Source organism: Cheilinus undulatus, linkage group 23 (genome assembly GCF_018320785.1).
Source record: "Cheilinus undulatus linkage group 23, ASM1832078v1, whole genome shotgun sequence".
Classification (NCBI taxonomy): domain Eukaryota; kingdom Metazoa; phylum Chordata; class Actinopteri; order Labriformes; family Labridae; genus Cheilinus; species Cheilinus undulatus.
This window is the reverse complement of record NC_054887.1, coordinates 31275893-31301248: the sequence shown is the minus strand read 5'-3', so window position 1 is coordinate 31301248 and position 25356 is coordinate 31275893. Positions and strand designations below refer to the sequence as shown.

At 37.4% G+C, this 25356-nt stretch overlaps 1 protein-coding gene across 1 annotated transcript; it reads right to left on the bottom strand.

The window, feature by feature from the left end:
- Positions 1-6979: 6979 nt before the first annotated feature.
- Positions 6980-21084, bottom strand: LOC121505275 (tetraspanin-8-like). Its single transcript, XM_041780432.1, has 9 exons — positions 20904-21084; positions 16533-16598; positions 16314-16430; positions 15498-15572; positions 14728-14823; positions 11894-12004; positions 11759-11803; positions 11589-11672; positions 6980-10283 (listed from the first exon to the last, which is right to left on the bottom strand). Exons 1-9 carry the CDS (start codon positions 20961-20963, stop codon positions 10086-10088), a joined length of 852 nt encoding a protein of 283 aa, XP_041636366.1. The 5' UTR covers positions 20964-21084; the 3' UTR covers positions 6980-10085.
- Positions 21085-25356: the final 4272 nt, after the last annotated feature.

The following is a 25356-nucleotide window of genomic DNA, read 5'->3' as shown; positions in this document are numbered from 1 at the left end:
TAAACTATGGTTGTATTCTGTTTTTATCCTTTATCCGGATTATTTATAATTTATTTGATTAAAACAAGGAAAAGAAGGAAAAACAAGGATGTTAACAAAAAATAACAGTACTTAGGAGATGAAAAATTCAAAGATCCTGCAGGAATAAGTAAGCAAACAACCAACAGAGTATAATTAAATGGCATTTAATGAATTTTTTTAATCTAGGGTTTCACTCTCTTTGACTTGTTTGCATTGCACTCACTGGTCACTTTATTAGGTACAGCGGGTGTACTTTATAAAGTGATCAAAGAGTGCTTTTCCAGTGAAAATCAGTTGATTTCAGCTGTTTTCTCAAGATTGCAAAAAAACTTACTCATCATAGAAAAATCAATGTTTTATTTTAAGGTTGAAGAAAATCAAAATAAGACATCCACACCCTTTTAATGGGTGCAGAATCCAGAACAAACCAGCTTAAAAAGAATGAAATCTCCAATTTGAGACGCTCCTGTTATGCTGGAGCTTCCTGGTGTGCAGACTGTTTTGTTTCCCTATCTCAAGAAAATGACATAAATGTTTGATTTTGAACAAAAAAATGACAAATTGAATAAATTAAATGAAAGGTTTTGTGGCATCCATGAAAAATTTAGGAGGAGATGAGTATTTTGTGTAAATTTGATTCTTTTTTAGTTGTATGTTGGCTAAAAATGCTGTTTATAGAGAGGAAAAAATCAACCTATTTAGAAGAAAAGACTAAAATCTGTCCATGTAAAAGCTTAATTACTGATTAAATCAGGTCGTTTCATTTATAATTGGTTAATTGAGTTGAGTCTGAACAGCATGCAGCAGCAAGATCGACCTGATTACAGCGATTCCTTTGACAGTGTCCTAACAGCCTGCACTTTACGTTTAACATGTTGCCCTGTTTCTTTATTCCTCTCGCTTGTGTCGGCATGAATGAAGAGCAAGGAGTCAGGGAATGGCGATCCATGCACCTGTTTTCTTTTTATGGCTTATCCAGGGGCGGTGGCAGAAGGCTAAGAAAGCAGACTCAGATGTCCCCCTCCTCAGCAACATTTCCCAACACCTGGGGCATTTCCAGGCATTCCCAGACCAGTTAGAGGATAAAATACCTCCAGTTTTCTCTAAAGGTGGCTGAACTTAGCCGTAACCAGTTAATGATGGGACAGATTTATTGCAGCGTAAGGCCGCACACACACTACAGGATTTTAACCCGATTTTAGCCTTTACGATTGTGGGGGCATATACCAACTGGAGCCTCGTTGCAAACGATTATTTGTCTGAGTAGTCTGCATGTGTGTGATGTCAACATGATTCATTTACTGCTCCAAATCGCGTCATAGCCTCCCAAACCCTGAATAGTAAATATCAAACATGTCTGATATTTACGTTTCTAGGTCATAGTGCTGCTGACGGAGTACACGCAACAACCAATGAAATCGAGCACACTGGGTAGCATCACCAGACGAATCACACGTACTTTAACTGCTCATAGCCATAAACACAACTGTACCTTAATTCCAGCCAGGATTTCGTCTTGAGTCTTTCCCCTGTTTTATGATTGTTGCTGCACCTGTATCACATGCCAGGACAGCTTGTTGTGGAGAGACAGCAAGATGGTATCGACAGACATCTGTGTTTTTTTTTTTTTTTCTGAAGTCACATGATCACGCAAGGTCGTAGGCAGGTTGGCAGGTGTGTGGTCTCCAGTGATCTGACAGTCTGGCTGAGTCGTCTAGTGTGTGCGTTCAGAGGATTAAATATGAAAAATCTTTGGAAAAATTCCTGAAGTCTGTGGTCTCTAATGGTTTTAAAATCGTTTCAGATTAAAAAATCTTCTAGTGTGTGGCCGGCCTAACTTTAGAAATGAATGTCTTTAAATTGAGTGACTGTGAGAGTGTAGCTATGGAAAGAATGCATCGTCTCCTCCAGTTCCAGCGGTGTGAACTACCTGGTTTAGAACGTCGCTGAGCATCCTGTCGTAGACAGCTGCAAGTTGCTATTGGGTGTGAGGGGTTCTAACATCCAGATGGGACTAGGAGAGCTGCCGCTCTTTCACTTTGAAAGGAGCCTGCTGAGGTGGTTCAGGTATGTGGTTTAGGATGCCTGCCTTTGGAGGTCTTCCAGGCTAGTCTAATGCTGAGTAGACCTCAGAGTGGACCCAGAATGCACTGCAGGAGAGATTTAAAGGCATCTGTGCCTTTAAAAACAGTCGTAGGTGTGCAGCATATCCTCTGAGTAGCACGGTAGATGCAGAAGTTGGAAAAGGGTCGTTGTTGGCGTCTTGACAGTCGTAAGACCATGCATAATAGCCTAGATGGACAGCATTGTTTGCATGGTGCTTATATAACCTAGTGTGGTTGCTGCTTCTTCTTTCTTCTTGGTACCACCTACATGCATAGCGCCACCTACTGTTATGGACTTTAAATGCAAGCATGCTTGGGCATGGAGTGGTGCTACTCATGTGAAAGCAGATCAGCGACCAGAAGGGATGTGGGGTGAAAGTAGTGCCTAATGTGAAAAAGCCTAAAATATTTAGCAGATGCAGAGCGGATAGCTTGTGTGCAATGCTGCAAAAGCTGATGATTTCAGTGCATGCTGTAAGGACACTGTCAAAGTCATTAAAATCCTTGAATATTACATGAAATTAAAAGAAAATTTTGCATTAAAAAGTCTCAAAATTGAAGCTACGGTGTTATGATGGCGTCTGTGCAGCTGCTCCTTCATTTGTCTCCACACAAACAGAGGAAAACTACCATGCATGTTGATTTCTGTAAAAGGCTCTTTGTTTGTTTTTCTTTTCAAAGAAAATAAAGATTGCAGCTCGATTATTTAATAAGTTATATTCATGTGGCAGTGATGGAAATGTGTGTACTCTCTAACGTGTACTTTAACTGTGGCTTCATTACTCTTCTGCTGACTCATCAGACTACAGTGACATGTACAAAAGCGTTTTATCTGCCTTTGGGGGAAAATCGATGCACATAGAAGAAGAAAAACCCCGCCATTGTTGTGTCCTGTTCTTTATGGAAAAACAACGAAATGTGGTTCAAAATAAATCAGCGCACTTTTTGGAGATGTAATTTTTTAAACTGCTAGTGTCAAAGTGTTTTTGTAAAGATAAAAAAAGAACAATTATAACGATTTACACAAGGCATTGAAGGTGTCGCACTCATTGTTGTCATTTCACACACAAACATCCCTGCCGCCATTTTTAATTTATTTATAACAGGAAAGAACGGTAAATTATCCTGATCAGGAATGTAGTTTTTGACTCAACACAAGTAGTTTGCCTTCTTGAACCTACAGATTGACCTTAACCTTAAGCATTTTACGTAATACAGCCCCAGTTACAAAAAAGTTGGGACACTGTTTTAGATATAAACAAAAACAATGATTGCCAAATATCATCAACATATATTTATTCACAATAGAACATGAACAACACATCAGATGTTGAAACTGGCATTTTCCCATTTTATGAAAATATTAGCTCATTTTGTATTTGATGGCAGCAACACATCTCAAAAAAGCTGGGACAGGGTCATGTTTACCGTCATGTAGCATCGCCTCTTATAACAACAGTCTGTAAACGTCTGGGACATTAGGAGACCAGCTGATGGAGTTTTGGGAGAGGAATGTTGTCCCATCCTTATCTGATGCAGGGTTTTAGCTTCTCAGCAGTCATGGATCTTCTTTATTGATATTCCAAATGTTGTAAAACTTTAGTGCCCATACCATCGGCACTAATGCAACCCCGTACCATCAGAGATGCAGGCTTTAGAACTGAGCCAGGATAACAAGCTGGATGGTCCCTCTCCTCTTAAATGCACAGGACACGGCGTCTGTGGTTTCCAAAAGTCATTTCAAATTTTTGTCTGACCACAGAACAGTTTTCCATGTAGCCTCAGTCCATTTTAAACGAGATTTGGTCCAGAGAAGACAGCGGCATTTCTAGATCCTGATCAAACATGACTTCTTTTTTGCAAGATCCAGCTTTAACTGTTATTTAAAGATGGCACCAGGGGTGGAAAGTAACTAATTACATTACTCAAATTACTGTTATTGCGTAGCTTTTTGTACACTTTTAAAACCACTAGTTTTCCTTTTACTTAAGTATATTTTGGGAGAATTACTCTACTTCATTACATTTTTAAAAGCATCAAGTACTGAGTAAAAATAAACTCAAAAAGCCAAAATAAGGAGATCAGAGCTTTCTGATGAAAACAAAAAATGATCAGTCATTTGGCCTTCACAACACATGACATTCAATAGCACACAGCTAGAGAATTTCATCCCGTACAGAAAGTAAGACTTTATAATAACCAGCCTGGTTGGAGATTTATATTCTTATGTAGTTTTTGCACACAAGGAAAGATCATAATCACTGTGAAAGCTCCTTCAGTACCAAAAGTAGCTGCTCAGTACTTAAAGACTTACAGTTTACTTTTAATTGAATTATAGACCAGTACTTTTACTTCTACTTATGTAAATTTTAACCAGAGTTATTGTACTTTTCCTTAAGTACAACAGTCTGGATGGCACAACCAACTGACAGACAATATTTCTGTAAGTGTCCCTGAGCCCATGCAGTGATTTCAGCACAGAATCATGCCTGTTTTTAATGCAGTGTCCCCTGAGGGCCCTAAGATAATGAGCATCCATGTTGACCTTCAGCCTTGTCCCTTGCTCACAGAGATTTATTCAGATTCTCTGAATCTTTTGGCGAAGGGATATTCAAAGCTGTCAAAATTTTACATTCAGGAACTTTGCCAGGTCACCCTTGCGAAAGAGATCTCGATCTCAATGGTTGAATAAAGGTTAAATAAATTTTCTTCTGAAATTGTTCCAGAATTTTTTGAAGCAGTTTTTCAGATAGGTGAAGCTCTGCCCGTCAATGAGGTGTGGCTAATGAATAATGAGACTGAGGATAAAACCATGTGGTTATGAGAGCAGTCTTGTTATTTAATAGATGTGCCTGGGCCTGCCCAAAAACCAACTGCCAAACCCAGAGAACAGGCCCTGCCCAGCTGTGATTTGTTAATCATATGAGTGCATGTGTTTTAGATTTGCTAGCATTGGTGCTAGCCAGTGTTAATTTTGTCCCATCACTAAAACTATTCCTCCACAGACTTTTTTCCATGACAAAAACTAGACTAGGAGTAACAAAATAGATCTTTGATGACTAAAACTGACAAAAACTAAGTTTAGTTTTAGTCAAGATGACTAAAACTAGACCAAAATGTAATTTAGTTTTTGTCAGACATTCAAAATCTGTGATATTTCTCCACTGTGAGTATAATCTGTCAAAAACAATGTAGCTGTATCTATTCTGCCTCTCAGCTGTAGAAAACAGGGACCCCAGGTTTGGCAGAGAACACACTACCATGATTTGGTACCAGATTTAGGCAAGAAAATAAATGCTTGAACTAAAAGTAAATACTAAAACGTGAGGACTTTTTTATGGACTAAAACTAGACTAAAACTAAAAAGGATAGACATGACTAAAAAGTGAATAAAACTAAAAATAGCTGCCAAAATTTACACTGACACAGTGTCCCAACTTTTTTGGAATTAGGGTTGCATATCAAGACTTAGTCGTTGGTATTATCTAAGACCAGTGGTTTTCAAAGTGTGAAGCCGGCCTCCCCTGGGGGGCGCTACAGAGCTTCAGGGGAGGCGCAGAACCATAAACCAGAAAAAAAGGTGATTTGCTTTGCTAACCTCTGCTGTGCATGGAGCAATATGGATAGACCTATAACCAAAGAGCCAAATTGTTGAAAAATACCTTTGCAAGAGCCACATTCTAAAAAAAAAAAATAGGTCAAAGGTGGCGAAATGGTCAAAAAGCAGCAAAAAAATGGGCAAAAATGGGGAGAAAAAGTGGAAAAATGGTCAGAAAGTAGCAGAAATGGGTGAGAAATGACAAAAAAAAAATGAGTGGAAAGTAACTAAAATGGGCAAAAAGCAGTCAAGAGTGGCAAAATGGTCAAAAAAAGAGGAAACAAGTGGTATGTAATTGCAAAGGGTAGTTTAAATGGACAAAAAGTGGCAAAAAAATTGTCACAAAGTGCACAGATGGGAAAAAATGGCAAAGAGGTGAGGCAAAAATTGGGAAAAAAGGAAACAAGTGGTATTTAATGGCAATGGGTGGCTTACATGGACTTAAAGTGGCAAAAAAATGATAAGAAAAAGGGCAAAAAATTGGATAAAAGTGGCAAAAATGAGCATAAGAATTTGAAAAAATGGATATCTAATGATGAAAAGTAGCTTCAATGGGCAAAAATGGGATAAAGGTGGAAAAAGTGGGGGAAAAGGCAAAAAGAAGTTGATAAATGGCCAAAATAATATGAAAAAGGGGTATTTAATGGCATTGTAACTGAATAAAAGAGAAAGGCAGATGTTTAAGGACATTTGCAAACCAAAATATATTAATGTAAATGTTTTCAGATAAGACATAAATGTTTGAAATGTTGTTTTTTTAAATTTGAATCCTTTTTGTGGATGGGGGTCCACCGAATGATTAATTTCTTCTTAGCAGAGGCTCACTCTTCCACACTTTGAAAACCACTGCCTTACACCATCTGCTAGGGGAGTCAGTTTGAGGTTAGCACAGGAAACAAGAAATCCGTCTCTGAAAATCACCAGCTGCTAAATGCTCACTGCATCAAACTGGTGATGGAATATTTTAAAGGTATTTTCTGTTACCCATATTTGTTATTTTTCACTTTTATAAAAGGTTTCAAACTTTCACTTGCAGCTGGAGTTATTTTGCAAACTTTAATCACAACATGACCTGAAAATTTTCTTTTAAGTCTTTGCAGCCCCTGACCCAAACGCTGGAAACCACAGACTCCTTTTCCGTGAAATGTCAGAAGAGCTGACACGTAATTCAGTCAAACCACACCACTGAAAATAGGTTAACTGTGAATTTACAATCTAACTTAAGAATTCTGGGCACAAAGAAACACTCAGGCACTTTATTTTGAAGTTTTTATTTCTACAAGGGTTCTACAGTCACAGCAGAAGAATCGATACAAAGAAGGGTCTCAAATTTAAAAAGATTCTCTCCCTTTTCTCCAGTTTCAGACGTTTACTGGCTTCTTCGTCTTTAAAGTGACTCAAACATCCTCTGTTTACTTCCTGCTTTACACTTTTCAGTACAAAAATAAATTTAAAGCTCTGAAATACTTCAACATTCCTTTGAGTTTGTCATGACAGCGCTCGTTTTTCAAAATAAAAGCCCTCTTATGTTGGTCATCAGGGAGTGGTTCATTACTGTTAATCAGATGTTCCTTTATTTCTCCTTAGATAAGCCCTGCTGTGACGTTAGACAGTAAAGAACATATTTGAGTAATATTATTTATAAGGAATAAGAAAAACTGAGGCAAGAGGCGCTCTGACACGTGTACCACTGACGCATGAGGCTGAGAGGAAACATTTAAAGCTAACCACAGTGTAATGTATTGCATAAACTCAAGTCTGTTTAAGGCCATTTGCAGAGTTATTTTCAGAACCAGTGGAGAGAAAAATATAGGGTTTTTTTTGCATTGCATTAAAGTAAAGTGCAATTATGTTTGGGAAAGTAGAGCAGATTTTTGCTGAGACCAGAGAGGATGTGGGTACAAAGAAAAGTCAGTAAATATTTTCAGATAAGAACCATTTGAGTTGGTATTTTCCACCTAATGCACAAAAAAAGCTAGATTTTTAATCTCTTTGTTTTTTGTCTCTCAAAGCTTCTTAAACCCAGATCAGACCAAAGATTTGCAGCAAGGAGGACCCAAAACTTGCAGAGAGACACTCAGCAAGGCTCTGAAAGCCTGCATGTTGACGTAAACTGCACGGTTTCCATTGCAATGACACGTTTGTACGCCTGTCTCGCCACTGCATTTCCTACGACGTAAATAAAGTCAGAAACAGTGAGTTACTGCGGTTGCAGATCTTCTGTTGTGAAAAAAGCAAAAGTAGAACAATCAAGAGGATCCAGACTTAATGTAAGGGGGCTCATGCACAAGCTTCAAGCTTAAAAATTCCATTATTTGCCAAATTCTCCCAGCTATTCCAGGAGTTTTTCAGTCATTTAGAGCCATAGTTCCCAACCTTTTTTCCCCTTCAGGCCTCCGTACTTAGATTTTAAGAACAGCAAGGACCCTCTGGGAAAAATTCAACGTCAATTTGAACTGTTTTCATTGAGAATACCCCGACATAGAAAGCCTTTAATTGACAATTAAACTTTTTATTATAACAAGGGCGTATTATAGCCTCTCTAGAAGAAAAATAATCAAGAGGTACTGTTGATTTTCAAGAAAAAGCGCCAAATTTTTAAGTTTAAAAAGTCGTTACTTTATGAGAAAAAAAATCTACCTTAAAGTCAGAAATGTCCGTGAAACAAAACTGATTTCGATTTGTTTTTTTGGGGTAAAATCTTGACTTTACATGGATGTAAAAACTTGATATATTTCTGTTTCTAAAGTCAAAATTTAAGACTTATGAAATTTTTTTCTCATAAATGTACAACTTTTTAAATCCTGAAGTTCTGAGTTTTTCTTATCGATATTTGACTTTATAAGCTTTTCTTTTGATAATAAGTAAATTTTGCTTCTTTCTCTAGTTTTCAAATTATTTATCTCCTTTACTCATGATCAAAAAGTTGGGTTTCCCAAGAGAACAGGATAATTCCTCAACAAATTAGCTGAATTTTCAGGTTATCTCAGGAAAAATAAACTGTATGTCCTCTGGTACTGATGCACTTTCAACAAGTTTCCTTGTCTCTCTGTTAAATCATGATTTATTCCACTGAAAGTCCAAAACTGCAACCCTTTTCATTCAATAAATCTGAGCAGTTGAGGATTGCTTAAAAATCTGGGACGCCATCTCTCTTTGAAGACATGGTGGTTCCTGATGCCCGTCCAGCTAAGAACTTCCTGTTCAGAGGACCTGGTCAAGCCTCAGGACCAACCATACACTTCAATGAGAATCTGTGATCCAAATTTCTGTTTTTTGACCAATCAGATGTATTTAACAAAAAAAAGCACAGTTTGTGCTTCAGACAGACTTTTTTCCAAACGCTATCTGGGCTACTGAAAAGGGCTCTATGACCAACTTTTGGGGCCTGACCCACCAGTTGAGAACCACTGCTTTAAAGGAGTTGGTGTTGCCTCTACAAAACAGAGAAAACAGTAACAACCGAGGCTGTATTTCACCCATGAAACAGCTGATAACACTGCGATTTCTGCAGTAACTTCTGATAAATATGCAGCGTTATGCAGGAGGCATCCCATTCTGCAGCCTTGAGAAGATCAGACCTACTTTTTTGGATTTTCTTTGCATTTCTAATGATTGTGCAAGAAAAAAAGAGCAGATTCAACGTATAAAATCTTCAACTTTGCCATTGCAACAAGGTGAGCATCTGCAATGCCGTAACTAATCTGTTAAAACACACGTGTCTTGTGTTCTAAAATCTGCAAACTGAAACGCCGGCAGCACTGTCAGCCGATTCTTGCAGCAACCGGCTTCTGAAATGGTCTTGTTGCATTGCAAATCTTTGGTCAGGAACGGGGTGCAGACTAAATTCGTCCAGACAATGCAAATATTTCTTATCTTACTTTATTTATCATACTTTTTTGCTTTATTATCATACATGACTGTATTTTTCTACTTTTAGGTGCTTTTTCAAGCCATATCTGTAATTTTGCACAGTCTAGAAGCTTTTTTTAATCATTGAGATGAAAAAAAAAAAAAAGATCCTAGGAACCATCAACTAATTTTCCTGAGGTTAAATTATCTTGTGGTCCTCTCTGGTCGCATGAAAACAGTAAATCACGGCAACATTTCAAGTGCTAAATGAGCCCTGTCCCAGGTGTGCTTACCTACGTAAAAATAGAGAATAACATGAATCATTATTTCAGTACAAAATAAAACCCAGTGGTGTTTTTTGTGACAGTCTCCACCATGTTTCAGGACTCCCTGCTAAGGCACTTTGGAGGCCGAACAGTGAGGATTGCCTCAAATCAACAACAAAAAAGAGGCCACATCAGACCCTGAATGCCGAGCTAACAGCAGAGAAGAGAGGCGGACTTGTTCCTCTAGTAAAGTGGAGGATTCATCTCCTGGTATTTGGGTGGAGGATTCTGAATCTCCTGGTATTTGGGTGGACTGTTTTGCAGCTCCTGGTATTTGGGGAGACCAGGAGTGAAGATGGCGGGGACCGACAGTACCACGGTGGCCCTGTTGGGGTAGCGCATTTGGTGGATGATGACGGAGGACAGAGCCATGCCGAGCAGCTGGAGGAGAAAAACAAAGCAGTTAAAACCTTTGCTGTTGAAATAAAAGGTCTGAAAATAAACCAGAGATGAAGTTTAACCCTTAAGAGATCCTAGGGACATTTATGCCAATCAAGTTTTTTTTTAATTTTTTAAGCCATTTTGGCTGTGTTTAATGGATATACTGTAGCTCAAATTTGCCAGAAGAAACTCATTTTCAAAATGTTTGGAATTGTCGTATCAGTTCCTTAAATGAGCCTAAAATGCTAAGCTACACAAAAACCGACACATTTTTTCCTAAGGACCAAAAATGTCCCATTGAAAACCATTGAAAATGACATTTTTGATCCTACATTTATCTTAACATAAACTAATGCATTCCTTTAAAATTTCACTTTGGACTACTAGCTTTCAATTTTCAATTTTATATCTGCCACTAGATGCCGCGTCTGTTTACCATTCAAAGCATGCTGCGAAATTTCGACCTTTTGACAGTTTTCTGCAAGGATGCCTTGCTACTGAAATGATAAGTGAGTGCTGCTATAGGTGTTTGATAATGGTGTGTGTGACTTTTATTTGAGTTTTTTGATTTTGTTCTATTAAAAACAGTGGAGTTGTGTAAACATACTGGCCTTAAAAAGGATTAAAACCCCCAAAATATAATTAATATTTGATATATTTCAGGCTGAAGTAGTTTTAAAAGATGGATTATTTTAAAGTGGAATAAAATATTAATATATATTTTTTACCGCTGATTTTGAGTGTGGACATTTTTTGTCCCTAGGGCCACGGGAGTGAGTTTTTTTAATCTTACACTGCAAAAAATAGCTGAAGTCCATGTTGAAATCAGCAGAAAAGACACTAATTCGCATACTTAACAAGCTAACGCACGGCTGTATGATGATTCGTTCAAGTTGGCTGGGAAATTTTACTGTTTAAAGAATGGGTATAAATATGTCAATATATAAATTTAAAAAAACAAGTGATTCAAAAATATATTTATTTATGAATATCTTTAATCACTGAAGAACTTTTGGAAGGAGGTTGCAGCATTATTTATAATTTAAATATAATTTATTCAGCCTATTTATTTTAATACAATTTATTAAAAATAATAATACATTTTATTTATTTGCTTTAATTACCATACCGAAAACATACAGAACTGTGACTTCAAAACTGAGGTATGTACTGAATTGAAACTTATCTGTACTGTTACACCCTAATATATATCTTTTTGCAGGTGGTTTTGAAAGGTGTAGCATTTTTTGTCCTTAGGGAGAAATGTGTTAAAGGAACTCTTAAGGGTTGAACATCAGTGCTTACCGCCAGTGTTGCCAGAGAAAAGGTGATGCCAATCAGGATGGAAAACATCAAATTTAGGTAGTACATCATGATTGGGAAGCAGGCCTGCAGGAAGGAGAGGAAATGTCACATATGAGGGTTAAATTTAACCCTTTTGAAACCTCTGTTAGTTACATTTTCACTGAACTCACCTGGGCGTAGACTTTTTTGGGGCCTGCTCCCTGCCGCATCAGATTCTGTAAATCAGAGAAAACCAGAGTCAGCTTGATGCATTAAAAAAACAGAATATAAATCACAAAGTGAAGCTTTGCGTGCTTTAAACTCACCTTGTAGTTGATGGTCTGACACTGGCCCTCGGACTGGTCCTCGTCACACAGGCAGCTCTCGGGGATGTCATCCCTCCAGTCGTCATAGCTGAACAGACCGCAGCAGTGGAACTACACCAAGGCGAACAGAAGACGAAGAAGTTTAGTTTAACTGTTTTCCAGGTTATTTTCACTGGTTGTTATTTGCTCTATAACTTGCTTGATGGTTCAAACACAGCATTCAATTTTATTTGATTTTATTCCCAGACAGGTGTTTTTGACTCAGCTTACCTGGAATTTTTAGGGGTTACAAAATTGATGATATCAAAGATTGGCAAAACTAAAAAAAAAAAAAAAACACATCTATTTCATAAGACAGCTGCGTAGGAGGGGAACCCCTGAACAGTTTAACTCGACAGAAATACTTGCAGAGTTTCTTTGATGAAATGCTGCCAGTATATTTATATAGTTCAGGCGATCTGCCTGCAATCTTTGATCACCTGAAGGAGAAATTAGCCAACACTGGAGCCATGGACCTCAAAACAGCAATCAATGTAGTTTGATTTTTAATTCTTGTCCAGCCTCACCGGTTAAACCTGCTGTAATGCTGAGTAAATGTTGTGTCTAAGCTGTAATGCTGCTTATATCAGGTCTGGTATCCATTTGATAGCGTAGAAATAAGTCAGTATGCATTACAAGAATATGTTTTAACGTGACAAATGCCGTTTAAATTCCATCTATTGTGACATTTAACCCTGATATTTCAAAGCTAAACATGACAAGTTCTTCAGAAAAGAAATGCACATTTTTATCTCAGACTCGGGGTTTCAAGTTTTGGCGTTCACAGAGTTTTACTGTAAAAACCACAACACGGAGAGAACATTGTTCAAAGTAGGACAGCAGTTTCTGCAGCTGTCGTAGGAGGTTTGCACCTCCTCACTGCAGGCCTTTACCAACAAAAACCCTCTGTTTGGTTTCATCTGAGTTTCCGTGATGACAGCTCCATGCAGATAAAGATCAGACCAGGACGATAAGCAAATTAATATTTTGAATTTTGACTGTGAATGGGCTTGTTCATACATGTCATAAGAGAAGACGGTGCAGATGATTAGTCACTACAAACTTTATGATTTTGTTTTCACAGTTCAGCCCGTGTTTGTTTTTAAAGTCCAGCATCAACACATTTCAGAGCAAAGATTCCCAATGCAACATTTCTGACTATTTCGGAGAAACTTCGCTCAAAAATGAAAACGTGAGCCATCCCTGCACTCCTCCATCTTGTTCAAATGTATGTTGCAAAAGTTCCTCATTTCTATGGTGTGGATTATCTTCTATTTCTCCATAAATGTGGGATTAGAGGAACAAAAACCAGTCAGATCTTCCTCCTTAAATGAAGAAGTAGTTCATACTGAAGTCAGAGCTCTGAGATTAATTGGAGGAGTTTCTCTGAATACAGGCATGAGAAAGTTTTCCTTCAAACTGGGCTAAGCACTTTAATTCTCTCTATTTCAGGTGCAATCTACTTTTTATGGAGCGCAATCTCTGACCCCGTTTAAACTGGCATTAGCATCCACGCTGGGTAATCAGACACCACACTTTATTTTTCTTTACAACTCTAAACTGACCACTACACTGTACAAAACTTCTGCTTACATTGAATGTGATGCCTACACTGATTTACCTGGCGTAGAGGTGATTGATGTCACAATTTACAGCAGACCTCTGAGCGTTGTCAAGCCCAACAAAGGGAAGCAAGAGTCTAGCACTGAGCTGAGAGGCTAGCGGAGCCCCTTTAACATATAAAATCCTTATTTTGTCACAAACATGCTTTTAAAAGAGTAAAATAAATAAAGTAAATAAACTTTATTTGGTCAGAGACCCAGTAATGATTGTTACGCTCATATTTGATAATTTCTTAAACCCATTTAACCCCCTTGACCCATTTTAGCCACTTTTGAATCCAATTTTCTGCTTCTTTTGATCCATTTTGCCAATTTCCCAACTGTTGTTGCCTCTTTGGACTTATTTTTGCCATTATTTATCACTTTTCCTCACTTTTTACACCCATTTTATTAAAATTTAACTTAATCTCCCTGTTTCTGTTTTTTCCATTGTCACCATTTTTCCTGCTGTTTTTTGCCACTTATAACAACTTTTTGCTAATTAGGAGACTGAGTAATGCTGTTCCGCCAATAAACGAGCCTGTGCTATGAAACAGCTCTTTAATGTTAGCCGTGGTAGCTAGCTCTTGTTTGAGTTGTTGTTAGCTTACTTAAGGAGGCGCTAGCAAACCAGGCCTGTCACCCATGTCACACACCAATAAAACATCAGATTTATTCACCAGGCCTGATGCATGTGCTGACTTTCAAGCCTTTTCTGATATATTAGGGCCTTCGAATTAAAAAACCTCATGCCTCAGGTCTTAATCAGCCTGTTTCATGAGAAACCAGAACTACTTTACCAAAACAATGAGCTAAACAAGTCAAAATCTCGAGAAAACAAGCAGAAATGACTCATCGTAACAGGTAAGTTGAGTGAAATAAAATGTAAGTACGTCCTCTGAGGCGTACTGTAAAAAATCATTAACCTGCAGCCCTTATGGAGTCCATGCTTGCAAAATAATCTACTTCCTTCTACTTGCTGTCCACTGACACCTGCCTAGCAACCTCTCCAGGATCCAGCCAGCCAATCAGACCACACCTGGCTGCTTCGTGAGCTCAGGGAGTGGAAACTGGTCTGACAGCTTCTAACTAGCTGTCTGAGTAAATACTTGCACCTCCCCCTCCTGACGATCAGACAACAACGACTGAAGCTTTTGCTTTTTGCTCAGATTGTGAGCGAGTGTGGTTGTTTACCGTCTTCTGAAGGAGGTTGGCGACTTCCTGGTCATCCTCTGGAGCTTGATCTAGGGGCAGCATCTGCCTGAACTTCTCCTCCAGTAGTGGCTCCACCTGCAAACACAATGACATTATTTTAGGTGTCACATATAACCTTGTTATTCTGTCAAAGAGGTTAACTTATTCTCACTGCTTAATAAAATAACAATACTTCCAGTTTTTACTGCCTTTTGTCTGTTCAGACTTGTTTACTTGGGTAGTTAAAGTCTTGTTTACAGTGCAAATATTTGGAAGTTCTAGTAACTAGAACTTAAAGTTCTGAAGATAGATGGGTTTCTACTGCAGAAGAAAAGGCAAATCGGACTAACACCAAAAGAAAAATGTAGGTTCAAAAGCCTTTTTCCAGCCTGTACAAGAAGGAACTTTGAGGCGAAAGCGACGTTTTAAAATCTTGGGTCCTCTAAAGCAGGGGTGTCACACTCAAGGACCAACACATTGTTGTGTTTAAATGTTAACACAGGAAAAAAAATTCCCCTGTTTTAACTTAGAAATTAGAAAAGCTGTCAAGAAAAGCTCTGTAACTAAAGCTATGGGCACTGCTAGTACAGCTAGTCCTCTTTTGTCTTGTAAATTTGACTTTACTTTTTCATATTTCAATTTTTTATGTCAGTATTTCAGCTTTAAATCACCTGTTGATGATTTTAATTACCCACATTGACACACAATAAAATATAATATAAATTTACAAGACATTCTATATTTTTTCATGAAGTTTTTGCCTTGCTTACCTTTGGGCGTCCGGCGGCTAACACGATACCGCCTCGGAGCAGCACCAGACTTCCAATAACCATGCACACCAAGAACTGTAAAGACAGAATAAGATCAGAAAAGGTTTAATATCAAAGTTTTTGAAGGTGAAAACCAAATACTTAAATTTCACTTGGAGGGAAAATTCATCTTTTCTTTACAAATAATCTTTTAGAATTTTAACAAACTCCTTAAGTGGGCAGCTTTTACTTCTTTAATAGAAACACTAAAGGAACAATAAAAACAATAATGGCTTTATTTGTATAACACCTTTAAAAACCAAGGTTTACAAGGTGCTTTGACAATAAGCAGAAAGACAACAACAAAGACAAAACCCATGAAAACAGAAGAACTCATGAAAAAATCAGCTGGAATTTTAACCCCAACATCATAATAATGAAGCAGAAACATTATAAAAACCAGAAAGACAAGATAAAAACCCAGAATGGAAACAAAAATCCAGAATAACCTAGACGAATCCAGGCCACACAGGAACCTGACTACATTAAAAAAAAAGAAAAAGAAAAAAAAGTAGGCTCATGAAAACAGCGACAAAACCCCCTAAACAGGAAGTGACAGAGTAAGCTAACCAAAGTTCTTGCCCTGCCTAGCCACAGCATTTTGACTTTCCCCACACATGACCTCAATCTGGAAATTTCTCAGGAGGATCTAAATCATGCGAAGCTTTTCATGACTAAACTCTTCCCAGATTTGTAAATAACCTCTCTTCCTGTTCCAGTCCTACCGGAGTTACATCATCCTGTGCTTTTACAGAGTTTCCTAAGGTTTGTACTTACGGCAATCATGCAACCTTTGTTCTCCTTGTGGGCTCCGTAGGCTCCCAGGATGGCAATGATCATTGTGATGGCGCCAATGATATACAGGAGGAGCAGGCCGGTGGCCCGACCTTCCATCTGGAAGCAGAAGAGATGAGACAAGTTAAAAAAAATTTTTTTCTTTTTTTTTTTAAAGAAAGAGAAAGATACTTAGTTTCTGGTTATTTCAATTAGACTTACGTTGCTTTCAACATTTGTGACGACCTGAGACAGCAGAGCGAGCCCGATGATGACGCCACCAACAATCTGAAACAAACAAAAAAATAGCCTTTGATCAGCACCACAGACCTTAATATCAAAATAAAAGAACAGGAAGTCCTACATTACTTTGAAGAACGTAAAAGCCCACTGTCTGACTGAGCTTTGGCACCTCTGCCATGGCAACAACAACAAAAAAAACCTGTTTTGATTAATAAGAAACAAGTAGAGTCATACAATGTAAAAATACCACATTTTAGTCACACAGACTAGTTGCTCTTCATTAATTTAATAAAAGTTGAACACACAGGATGCTGTAATATTTTAGCTTCATATGCACAAATCTAATGTACTAATATACTGACTTTTCAGTGAATTGAAGATTTTTATGTTTTTGAGTTGGTAAAACTTAATGGTTTCTACAGATATTAAAAAAAACAGTCCACCTTTTACATTATTATATAATATTTAAAGTCAATATAGGCTGATATTACAGCCAATATATGCTGACATTTACACTTAAATACTGATATTACAGCCAATAAAGGCCAATATTTACGGCGAATGCAGGCCCATATTTACAGCAGATGTAGGCTGATATTTACCGCTGATACAGGCTAATATTCACAGCTGATATAGACTGATATTTTCAGCTGATATAGGCCGATATTTTCCACTGATAAAGGCCGATATTTTCAGCTGATATATGTCGATATTTTCAGCTGATAAAGGCTGAAAATAATTAGACTGACTCTGCAGATTACACACTTTTTAAATAGGCATTGCTGTAATTGTACTACTTCCAACTGAAGATTAAGGCTAATACGAACGGTTATTTAACTGTCAGACTAGGAAGGAGTTTAGACTATAATCACTTCAAAATATATTGTTTTTTAAAGTCTGTGTTGTTCCCAGAGTCCAAATGATCTCAAACAAATAGTCAAAAAGCCATTAACTTTGGATTTAATTAACGTAAAGGAGGAAACATCAAGCCTTTCAACAAAACTTTGCCATCCTTGAGCTTGTTTTACACATTTTGGCCTAATCTACGCCCTCTATGCTGGTGTCTGCTGCTCTGCAATACTTCCCCAAAATGCTTGAGCAGTGCAACTTCTGAGCTAATTTGGTTCTGTCATATTTCCTGTTTGTTTGTTGACAGGAAGCCATGGCTGCTTGTGTTAAATTAGAATTGATAAATATGGAGCAGAAGTTGATTATACCGCTAAGGAGAAAAGAGAGGAGACATTAGAGGAGATGGAAAGTACAGCCACTAAATCTGCTGAGGCAGCAGACCGGGACATACATGGATGCACCTATTGTATTTTCAGACGTCTGCCAGTAGATTTGACAGACTGGTTTGTGGTCTATAGCCAGTTATTTCACACCAGAGCAGTGCTACCAGCAGAAGTTGGTATACCCTAAACTTATGACCCACTTTTTTTTTTACCAACAAATCCAGTAAATGATGAACACCCTGTGTTTCAGACTTCTCTGGTGTATTTGGTATTTAAATCAGCCTTTTGTATTTGCACTAGGGATGCATGTACAGGGTTTTTGCTGATATCAAATATACTGGTATTTCTAAATTACATCAATCCAATTAGCAATCACAATGGTGTTATATAAATTAATCTAGTTACGGCTTAAAAATTCAGTCCTTAAAACATACTTTAATGCGAAGAAATGAGGGTGAACAAAGAAAAAGACTGCAGCTGATATAGGCCAATTTGTCTGGTCTAAAACTCCATAAATTATTCAACAAATGAGCCGATGTTTACAGCAAATGAAGGTTGATATTAACAGCTGATAGACTGATGTGTACAGCCTGTATAGGTTGATATTTCAAGTCTTTATAGGCTAATGTTTAAAGCCTAAATAGGTCAATATATACAGCCAATAAAGGCCTATACTTAAAGACAATTAAGAATGATATTTACATCAACACAGGCTGTGATTTCAAGCCAATAAAGGATAACATTTTCAGCCAATATAAGCCAATATTAACAACCAAAAGATTTATCAGACAATAAGTACAGGTGATAAATGCAGATATTTACAGCACATATAGTACAATATTTACAGCAGATATAGGCTGGTATTTACAGCTGATAAAGGACAATATTTAAAGCTTATATTCATCAGAATTCAAAGCAATATGCTGATATTTACAGCCAACATGGGCTAAAATTTACAGCCTTTTTAGGCTGATATTTAAAGCTGATACAGGCCAATATTTACAGCCCATAAAGACTGATATTTACAGTCGATACACACTGATATTTTAAGCTGAAAAGGCCAATTTTTACAGCAGATATAGGCTGTTATTTATACCCAAAAGACCAACATAGGCAGATAATTGCAGCCAATATAGGCAGATATTTAGAGGCAACATAGGCCAGTATCTTCAGCCAATATAAGCTGATATTAACGACCGATACAGGCCAGCATCTTCAGCCAATATAGGCTGATATTAACAGCCAATATAGGGAGAAATTTACAGCCAATATAGGCTGATATTTACAGGCAATATAGGCTGATATTTACAGGCAATATAGGCTGATATTTACTGGCAATATTGGCTGATATTTACAGGCAATATAGGCTGATATTTACAGGCAATATAGGCTGATATTTACAGGCAATATAGGCTGATATTTACTGGCAATATAGGCTGATATTTACAGGCAATATAGGCTGATATTTACTGCCTATACGGGCCAATATAGGCAGATGTCCAGAGCCAATAAAGGCAGATATTTACAGATGATATTTACATTTGATACAGCTGCATATCTTCAGCCAAATGAGACAATATTTGCAGTTGATTTGTTCTGATATAGCTAGTTCATTTTTATAGCCAATACGAACTTATACTATTAGACTTTGGGGTCATTATCGACCAAAAATATTTGAGTATGCTCCGTGTACCATTCACCAGGGTAAAAATAATGTGCCTGTAGATACTACTGAGAAACTGGCAGTCACCAGATGCCAACCAGGCGATCAACCACAGCTGCTGCTGTCTGCAATGCTTCGATGTGTAGGTTCATTTTTGTGGCTTTGTGTGTAGGGTTCTATGTAGTTTCAGGGCCACGAGGCATAAGCAGCAGCAATGATTCACCACAGAAGTATTACAGGCATCACACCTCACTGTAACAGCACATTAGAGGTCCCATTTTTACTTTCACAGAGGCTGAAACAAGATACATTAGTTGAAAAAACAATTCAGATGAATAATAACAATATAAATGGTGCGGAATAAACTACTGCGCAATGGTTAAATGTTGAATCTGTTGTTTCTTTTAGAGATAGTTGTATTTAGTCCACATAAGGGCAAATACATGTTATTCTCCTCATCTTTTGCTGTTTTAATTGGATTATTAGAACTTTTAACCCGTTTGGTATGTACATTATGAAACTGCAGTGCGGAAAAACCAAATTAGGGTTTCCAGGTCATTAAATACAGATGCCAGTCTTACATAAGCAGATGGGAGTAACCAATAAACACTATAATGTTGTTTACAGAATACTGAAGGGTACTTTTCCAGACAGTTTACCTTTAACAGTAACCTTTTCCCTTCACAAAACCAGTATTAATCTCAAATATACACCTAAACGTTTAAACATAACATTTTAAGGCAAAATAGAAAGCAAATTTTGAACCTGAACTAAAAAAGTCCCGTTTTTATAGCACCTTAAGCTTAAGTTAGTCAAATTGATGTGGTTAAATAAGGGAAAGTACACAAAATGCTTTGTGAAAGTGAGTTCAGACATAAGATATAAAAACTTGACTTGGATGGACAAAGATGTAACCTGATATCCTTTAAATAAATAAATAAATAAAAAGATAACTAACTAACAAACTAAGATAGTTTTGCTTACCATTAGTGTAAAAACGAAACAGAAATAAGACAACAAACCGAAATAAAGCCGAAAAGAGCAGTAAAAAGACGCTTTCAAAAGGCAGACAAATAATAGGTGGCTCTAGCTTCCCATGAAATTGGATACCTTTAGTCACATGTTTTTGCATTTCACATAAGAGAATGATATTACTTCAAAATGTATTTCTTTAAGGTACGATTTTTCCAAACGTAGCTAATTTTAAATTCGCAATTAATTATAGTAACTTTTCTCATCAAACTTTATTGGAAAGAACAGCTGAGAAACGATGGGGGATTATGTTTTGATATATAATAAAAAGGGCAAAACGAATCCTTTTAAAAATCGATCTGTACCGCGACACGCTCGACAGATTCGAACTTTCGCTACGCACTTTTTATTCCCCTTTGATCTCCCGATTAGAACGGCGAACAAGCAGCGGCCATTTTTGTTTTTAACGGTTATTAAACTTACCGCGAAGAAGATGTTGAAGATGGTGAAGATGCGTTTGAGGCAGGTGTTGACCTGAGCCATGTTTACGGCTGAAAATGAGCAGAAATTCAACAAAGTGTTACAGTCCTGAGGAGCTCCCGGCCGAAGCGAAGAGAAGTGAGGACAGACGGAGGGAGAGCCGGTTTTAGGTGACAGAGGAACCTGGCAGGAGGGGTGAAGAGGAGGAGCTTCCGGTAAGTGCATTAGAGCAGATGGAGCTCTGTTATGGACGATCCCAATGTAGAGGTGGGAATTTATGGCCTTCTTAGTGATTTGGATCCTTTGGTTCCGACTCCCAAACGGATCTTTTCATGGCGTTTATTTCATTAGCAAGGTTTAGAAAAGTTTTAAATTAAGATTGATGTGTATGCAGCTATTTTATCTCACAAAAAAACATTAAAACATGGAAGTGGTATCGTCCTAAACCAGTTGGTCTGCCTGCATATTTTCAGTGTAAATATGTGTAGGATATTTTAAGCCCAATCAAGTAATAGACGTCTATTTGTTCAGGAAAACCTGGACAATCAGATTATGTGTATAGCAAGAATGTCCGGCAAATGTATAAAACGTTTTATGACCAGAAACAGACTCACAGAACTTTATACAAATAATACCCAGATCTACAATAACAAAGCCTATTCAAATCTGTGTTCAGTTTCTGACTTGATTGACTAACAGGAAAAAAAAAACTTTATAACAAACACAAAACAGAAACCCTCCCTATCATTTATCCCTGCAGTACCTATTTAAATGTTGTGCATATGTGGTATTCCAGTGCCTAAAATGCGCATTAATCTCATTTTAGGACTGCAAATGTCCTGTTTTCATAATTTGGGCCATAAAGGACTATTTTTCTTTCCTGTCCACACTGGCAGATGGCTCTAGCTGATCTTTTGTTGGCCCTTATTGGGCGCTACAGCTAAGAAAAACAACAGAAGAAGAAACTGGAGCATCATGATTAGCCAACAAGCTTATATTATGTTCTTGAAGAGATAAAAATGTCAGTGGCCTCCTATAGATCACCAACCGACCCCATAGAAATCCACCTTATGGATCCCGAGATATTGTAAACAACGCATGCACTACTACTTGGGACGGTCAGTCAGTTTTGGGTGTAGCCGTGTGCCCAGTTTTGCAGGTCTTAGCTTAGCTTAGCTATATACACAGATATTACTGTTCTAGTGATTTGGCTCAACCATGACATTAATATCACAAAAATAAAAACTCATACCGTTTTACGAAAATGGAGGTTACATTTTGAATGGGCTTTGTTGATTGGATGTGCTTGTGATAATTGGTCCTATTGGAGCCATCCTCAGGTGGACATTCAAGGAACTGTGGATGCACTTCTGCATTTTTTTTTTTTTTTTTTTCATGGTGGAGGTTGCCCAGTGTATAAAAATAAAATAATGCTTGACCATCAAACCCCAATACTCATGTGTACTTAACATTTTATCCATGCACAAAAACTGAAATGTACTTTTTCACTTCAAAAAATAAACACAGCAGTGAAACCAGCCCTCAAACAGAGTCGGGGCTCATGTTCACAGAAGAGTCGGTTAAAAGAGTAGACTCGTTCTTGAACGGCACATCTTTGTTCCGGTGGTTGTTAATCGAAAAGAAAGGGAGCGAGTGAAGGGAGGGAGAGAAAAGCTGCATTCCGGGAACAGATATGGAAAATTCCAGGCTTCTGACAGAGGAGTGCGGGACTGTTGAGGATTTGAGGGGCGGGTGGAGTTGCGTCCAGACACGAACCCTCCAAAAAAAATCCAGATCCAGGAAATGACTGGGCTCTTCTCTGTCAGGAAAGCAAGTTATGAAAGTTTACTTCTCTGGTAAATTTAAGTAAATAGGACATAAAGTAGGGCATGACTAAAAGTCAGTATAAAAAAGTTGACAAAATATTAGGCTAAACCTTAATAGGCTATTCCATGACATCGTTTGCTTCACAGTTCGGCCTTTACGCATCCAGGCCTACACAGCTTGAGAGAGGAGCATTAAAGAGGAATTTAATATAGTAAAAGTTGCATTTAAACTCTTACACACTGTCTAAATTACACAAATAAGTAAAGTGCAAATGTTTAGCAGTGAAACCTATCTGTCTAGTTGCAATTTATGCAAATAAACAGACAAATGCAAGAATTTATACTTCATAATGGATGTCTAAAACTTCAGTCGGCATGTCTGAAACAGATTGGCCCATTGATATGACATAATTTTTACAATCCTTTCCCAGTTTAATAACCCTGAAACACACAACGACATATATAAAAAAATCAAAGCATACTAGCATGACTCTTTTTTTGTAATGATTAAGCCTTCACATCTCATAATTATGTTAGTTTTAAAGCCCAAATTGTTGAACTTGACCTGATCATTGCATTTTTATCTCAAAATTTGGAATTAAAATGTTGAAATGATCCCTCTTCTCCGTTTCTGCCTTCTTGTGTCATGGTTATGACTACTTCTCACTGCAGCAATGTGACTTGCAATGTTAAAAATGTCAAACATTTGACCTTTGTGTCTCTGATTATCACTTTAATCTCAAAAATAGGCCATGACATTACATTTTTAATCAAGGCTGAGATAACATGAAACCTAACGTTCATGCATACAAACTGAACTTTTACCTTCTTTGGATTAAAGTTACACTGTTGAAGTAATGCAGAAGTGACTCAGACATCCTTGCATTTTCCTCAAAACAAAGAAAACAATGCCTGAGTGGCTAGAGTAGAAAAGCTAAAAGTGATATTTAAAGATTGAATTTTGAGAATGATGTAAAAATTTAAATTAGGGTCAAGAGATTTTTTTTTTTATTATCAAAGGATTTTAACTTGATACTCAAAACAGAAACCAAAAGTCTTCTTCAACTTTCGCCTAGAAGTCCAAAATGAATGAATCACCCATCATGAGATCACTGAAAACAAGTTGGCTCATGCATGCACCTCATGGATATTACCAGCAGAGGGTGCTGAATCCACTGTGTTTAGGCCTCATGTGCCATCCTCAGTCATGTATCTGCACTCAGGCAGCTGTTTTGAACAGTTTTCTTCTCTTAAACCCCAGATACACATTAAAAACTTGTCCAGCTTAAAGAGGAGTTTAAAACTTATGACTGAGTATTAGGGCCACATGAAGAGAGAGAGAGAAAAAAAGAAATATTATTTTTCTTGACACTACGATAAAGTCATAATATTATGAGAAAAAAGTCGTAATATTACAAGAATAAATATTACAAGAAAGATAGTCTGCCGTTAAAATGAGCAATGTTGAGCATCTTGTGAAGCTATTATTTAGTATCATTTTCACAAATAAGGAAATACTTCATCTTTTGGCACATCAGCATCAAATTATTATCAGAATCAGGACAACACTCCATTATAGATCCATGGCGCCGCAGCAGACTGTCTTTCTTGTAATATTTTATTCTCGTAATGTTACAAGTTTTCTTCTCATAATATTTTTCTCATAATATTACGAGTTTTTTTCTCGTAATATTATCACTTTTTTCTCTTAATACTACAACTTTTTTCTCGTAATATTACGACTTTTTTCTCTTAATACTACAGCTTTTTTTCTTGTAATCTTACAACTTTTTTCTCATAATATTATGACTTTATTCTCGTAATGTAAAAAAAAAAATGTTGTAATGTGGGCCATATTTAATCTTATTTCTAGAGTTTGCCAATCAAAAATCAAAAAAGGGCTGTGAGCGGCATTTGGCCCCTGGGCCATAGTTTGGACACCCCTGATGTAGACATACTGAGACACTGAATCAGTATGTTACTGTGTGGTAAAATGACATACAATGAAAGATAATGTCCAATTTGTTGCTGAAGAATGGATTTTGCTCACTAATGAGCATTTATTTTAGATTTTTAAGTAACATTTGGCCTACGATGCATGTTAAAATATTAAGATGTGGTAAATTTGAGGTGTAATGCTCCTTTAAGAGATGATTAAGCTAGTATAGGGTGTTTAAGCTTTAGATTTGGGTAGTTTATGTAGTTTTCTGGCTTCCTTAAATTGAAAAATATGCTTTAGAGCCTTGGTTCCCAACCTGGGGTCCGGGACCCCCCAGGGGGGGCGCCAAAGATCTCAAGGGGGGCGCGAGGCTTTGTCTGCTTTGAGACTGCCAAAAATATATGTGCAAATATTGACTAAAACCATGATAAACAGTTAGTAAGTAGTTTATGCAAAGGTCTTTAGATAATAAAAGCATTCATAGACCTCTTTTTAGGGTTTTATCATTGAAACAGTTCAAATCTTTGTTGATTTTTGGTGTCAGTGTGTCACTTTTTCTTCACTCTTGGGTCCTGGGGGGGGGGGGCTACGCTTTTCTTAGGTGCATGTAGGGGGGCTTCAAGGAAAAATGGTTGGGAAACACTGCTTTAGAGTATTTGGTTAACTTAAAGTATGATCGCTTTAAGAAAAA

Excerpts from the sequence above, each read along its gene's own strand:
- LOC121505275 (XM_041780432.1), bottom strand. The coding sequence starts at position 20,963 with ATGGCTCAGGTCAACACCTGCCTCAAACGCATCTTCACCATCTTCAAC. Across the intron at positions 16,431-16,532 it reads TCACAAATGTTGAAAGCAAC|ATGGAAGGTCGGGCCACCGG; the intron begins GTAAGTCTAATT and ends TTCTGCTTCCAG. Across the intron at positions 11,804-11,893 it reads GTCAGACCATCAACTACAAG|AATCTGATGCGGCAGGGAGC; the intron begins GTGAGTTTAAAG and ends TCTGATTTACAG.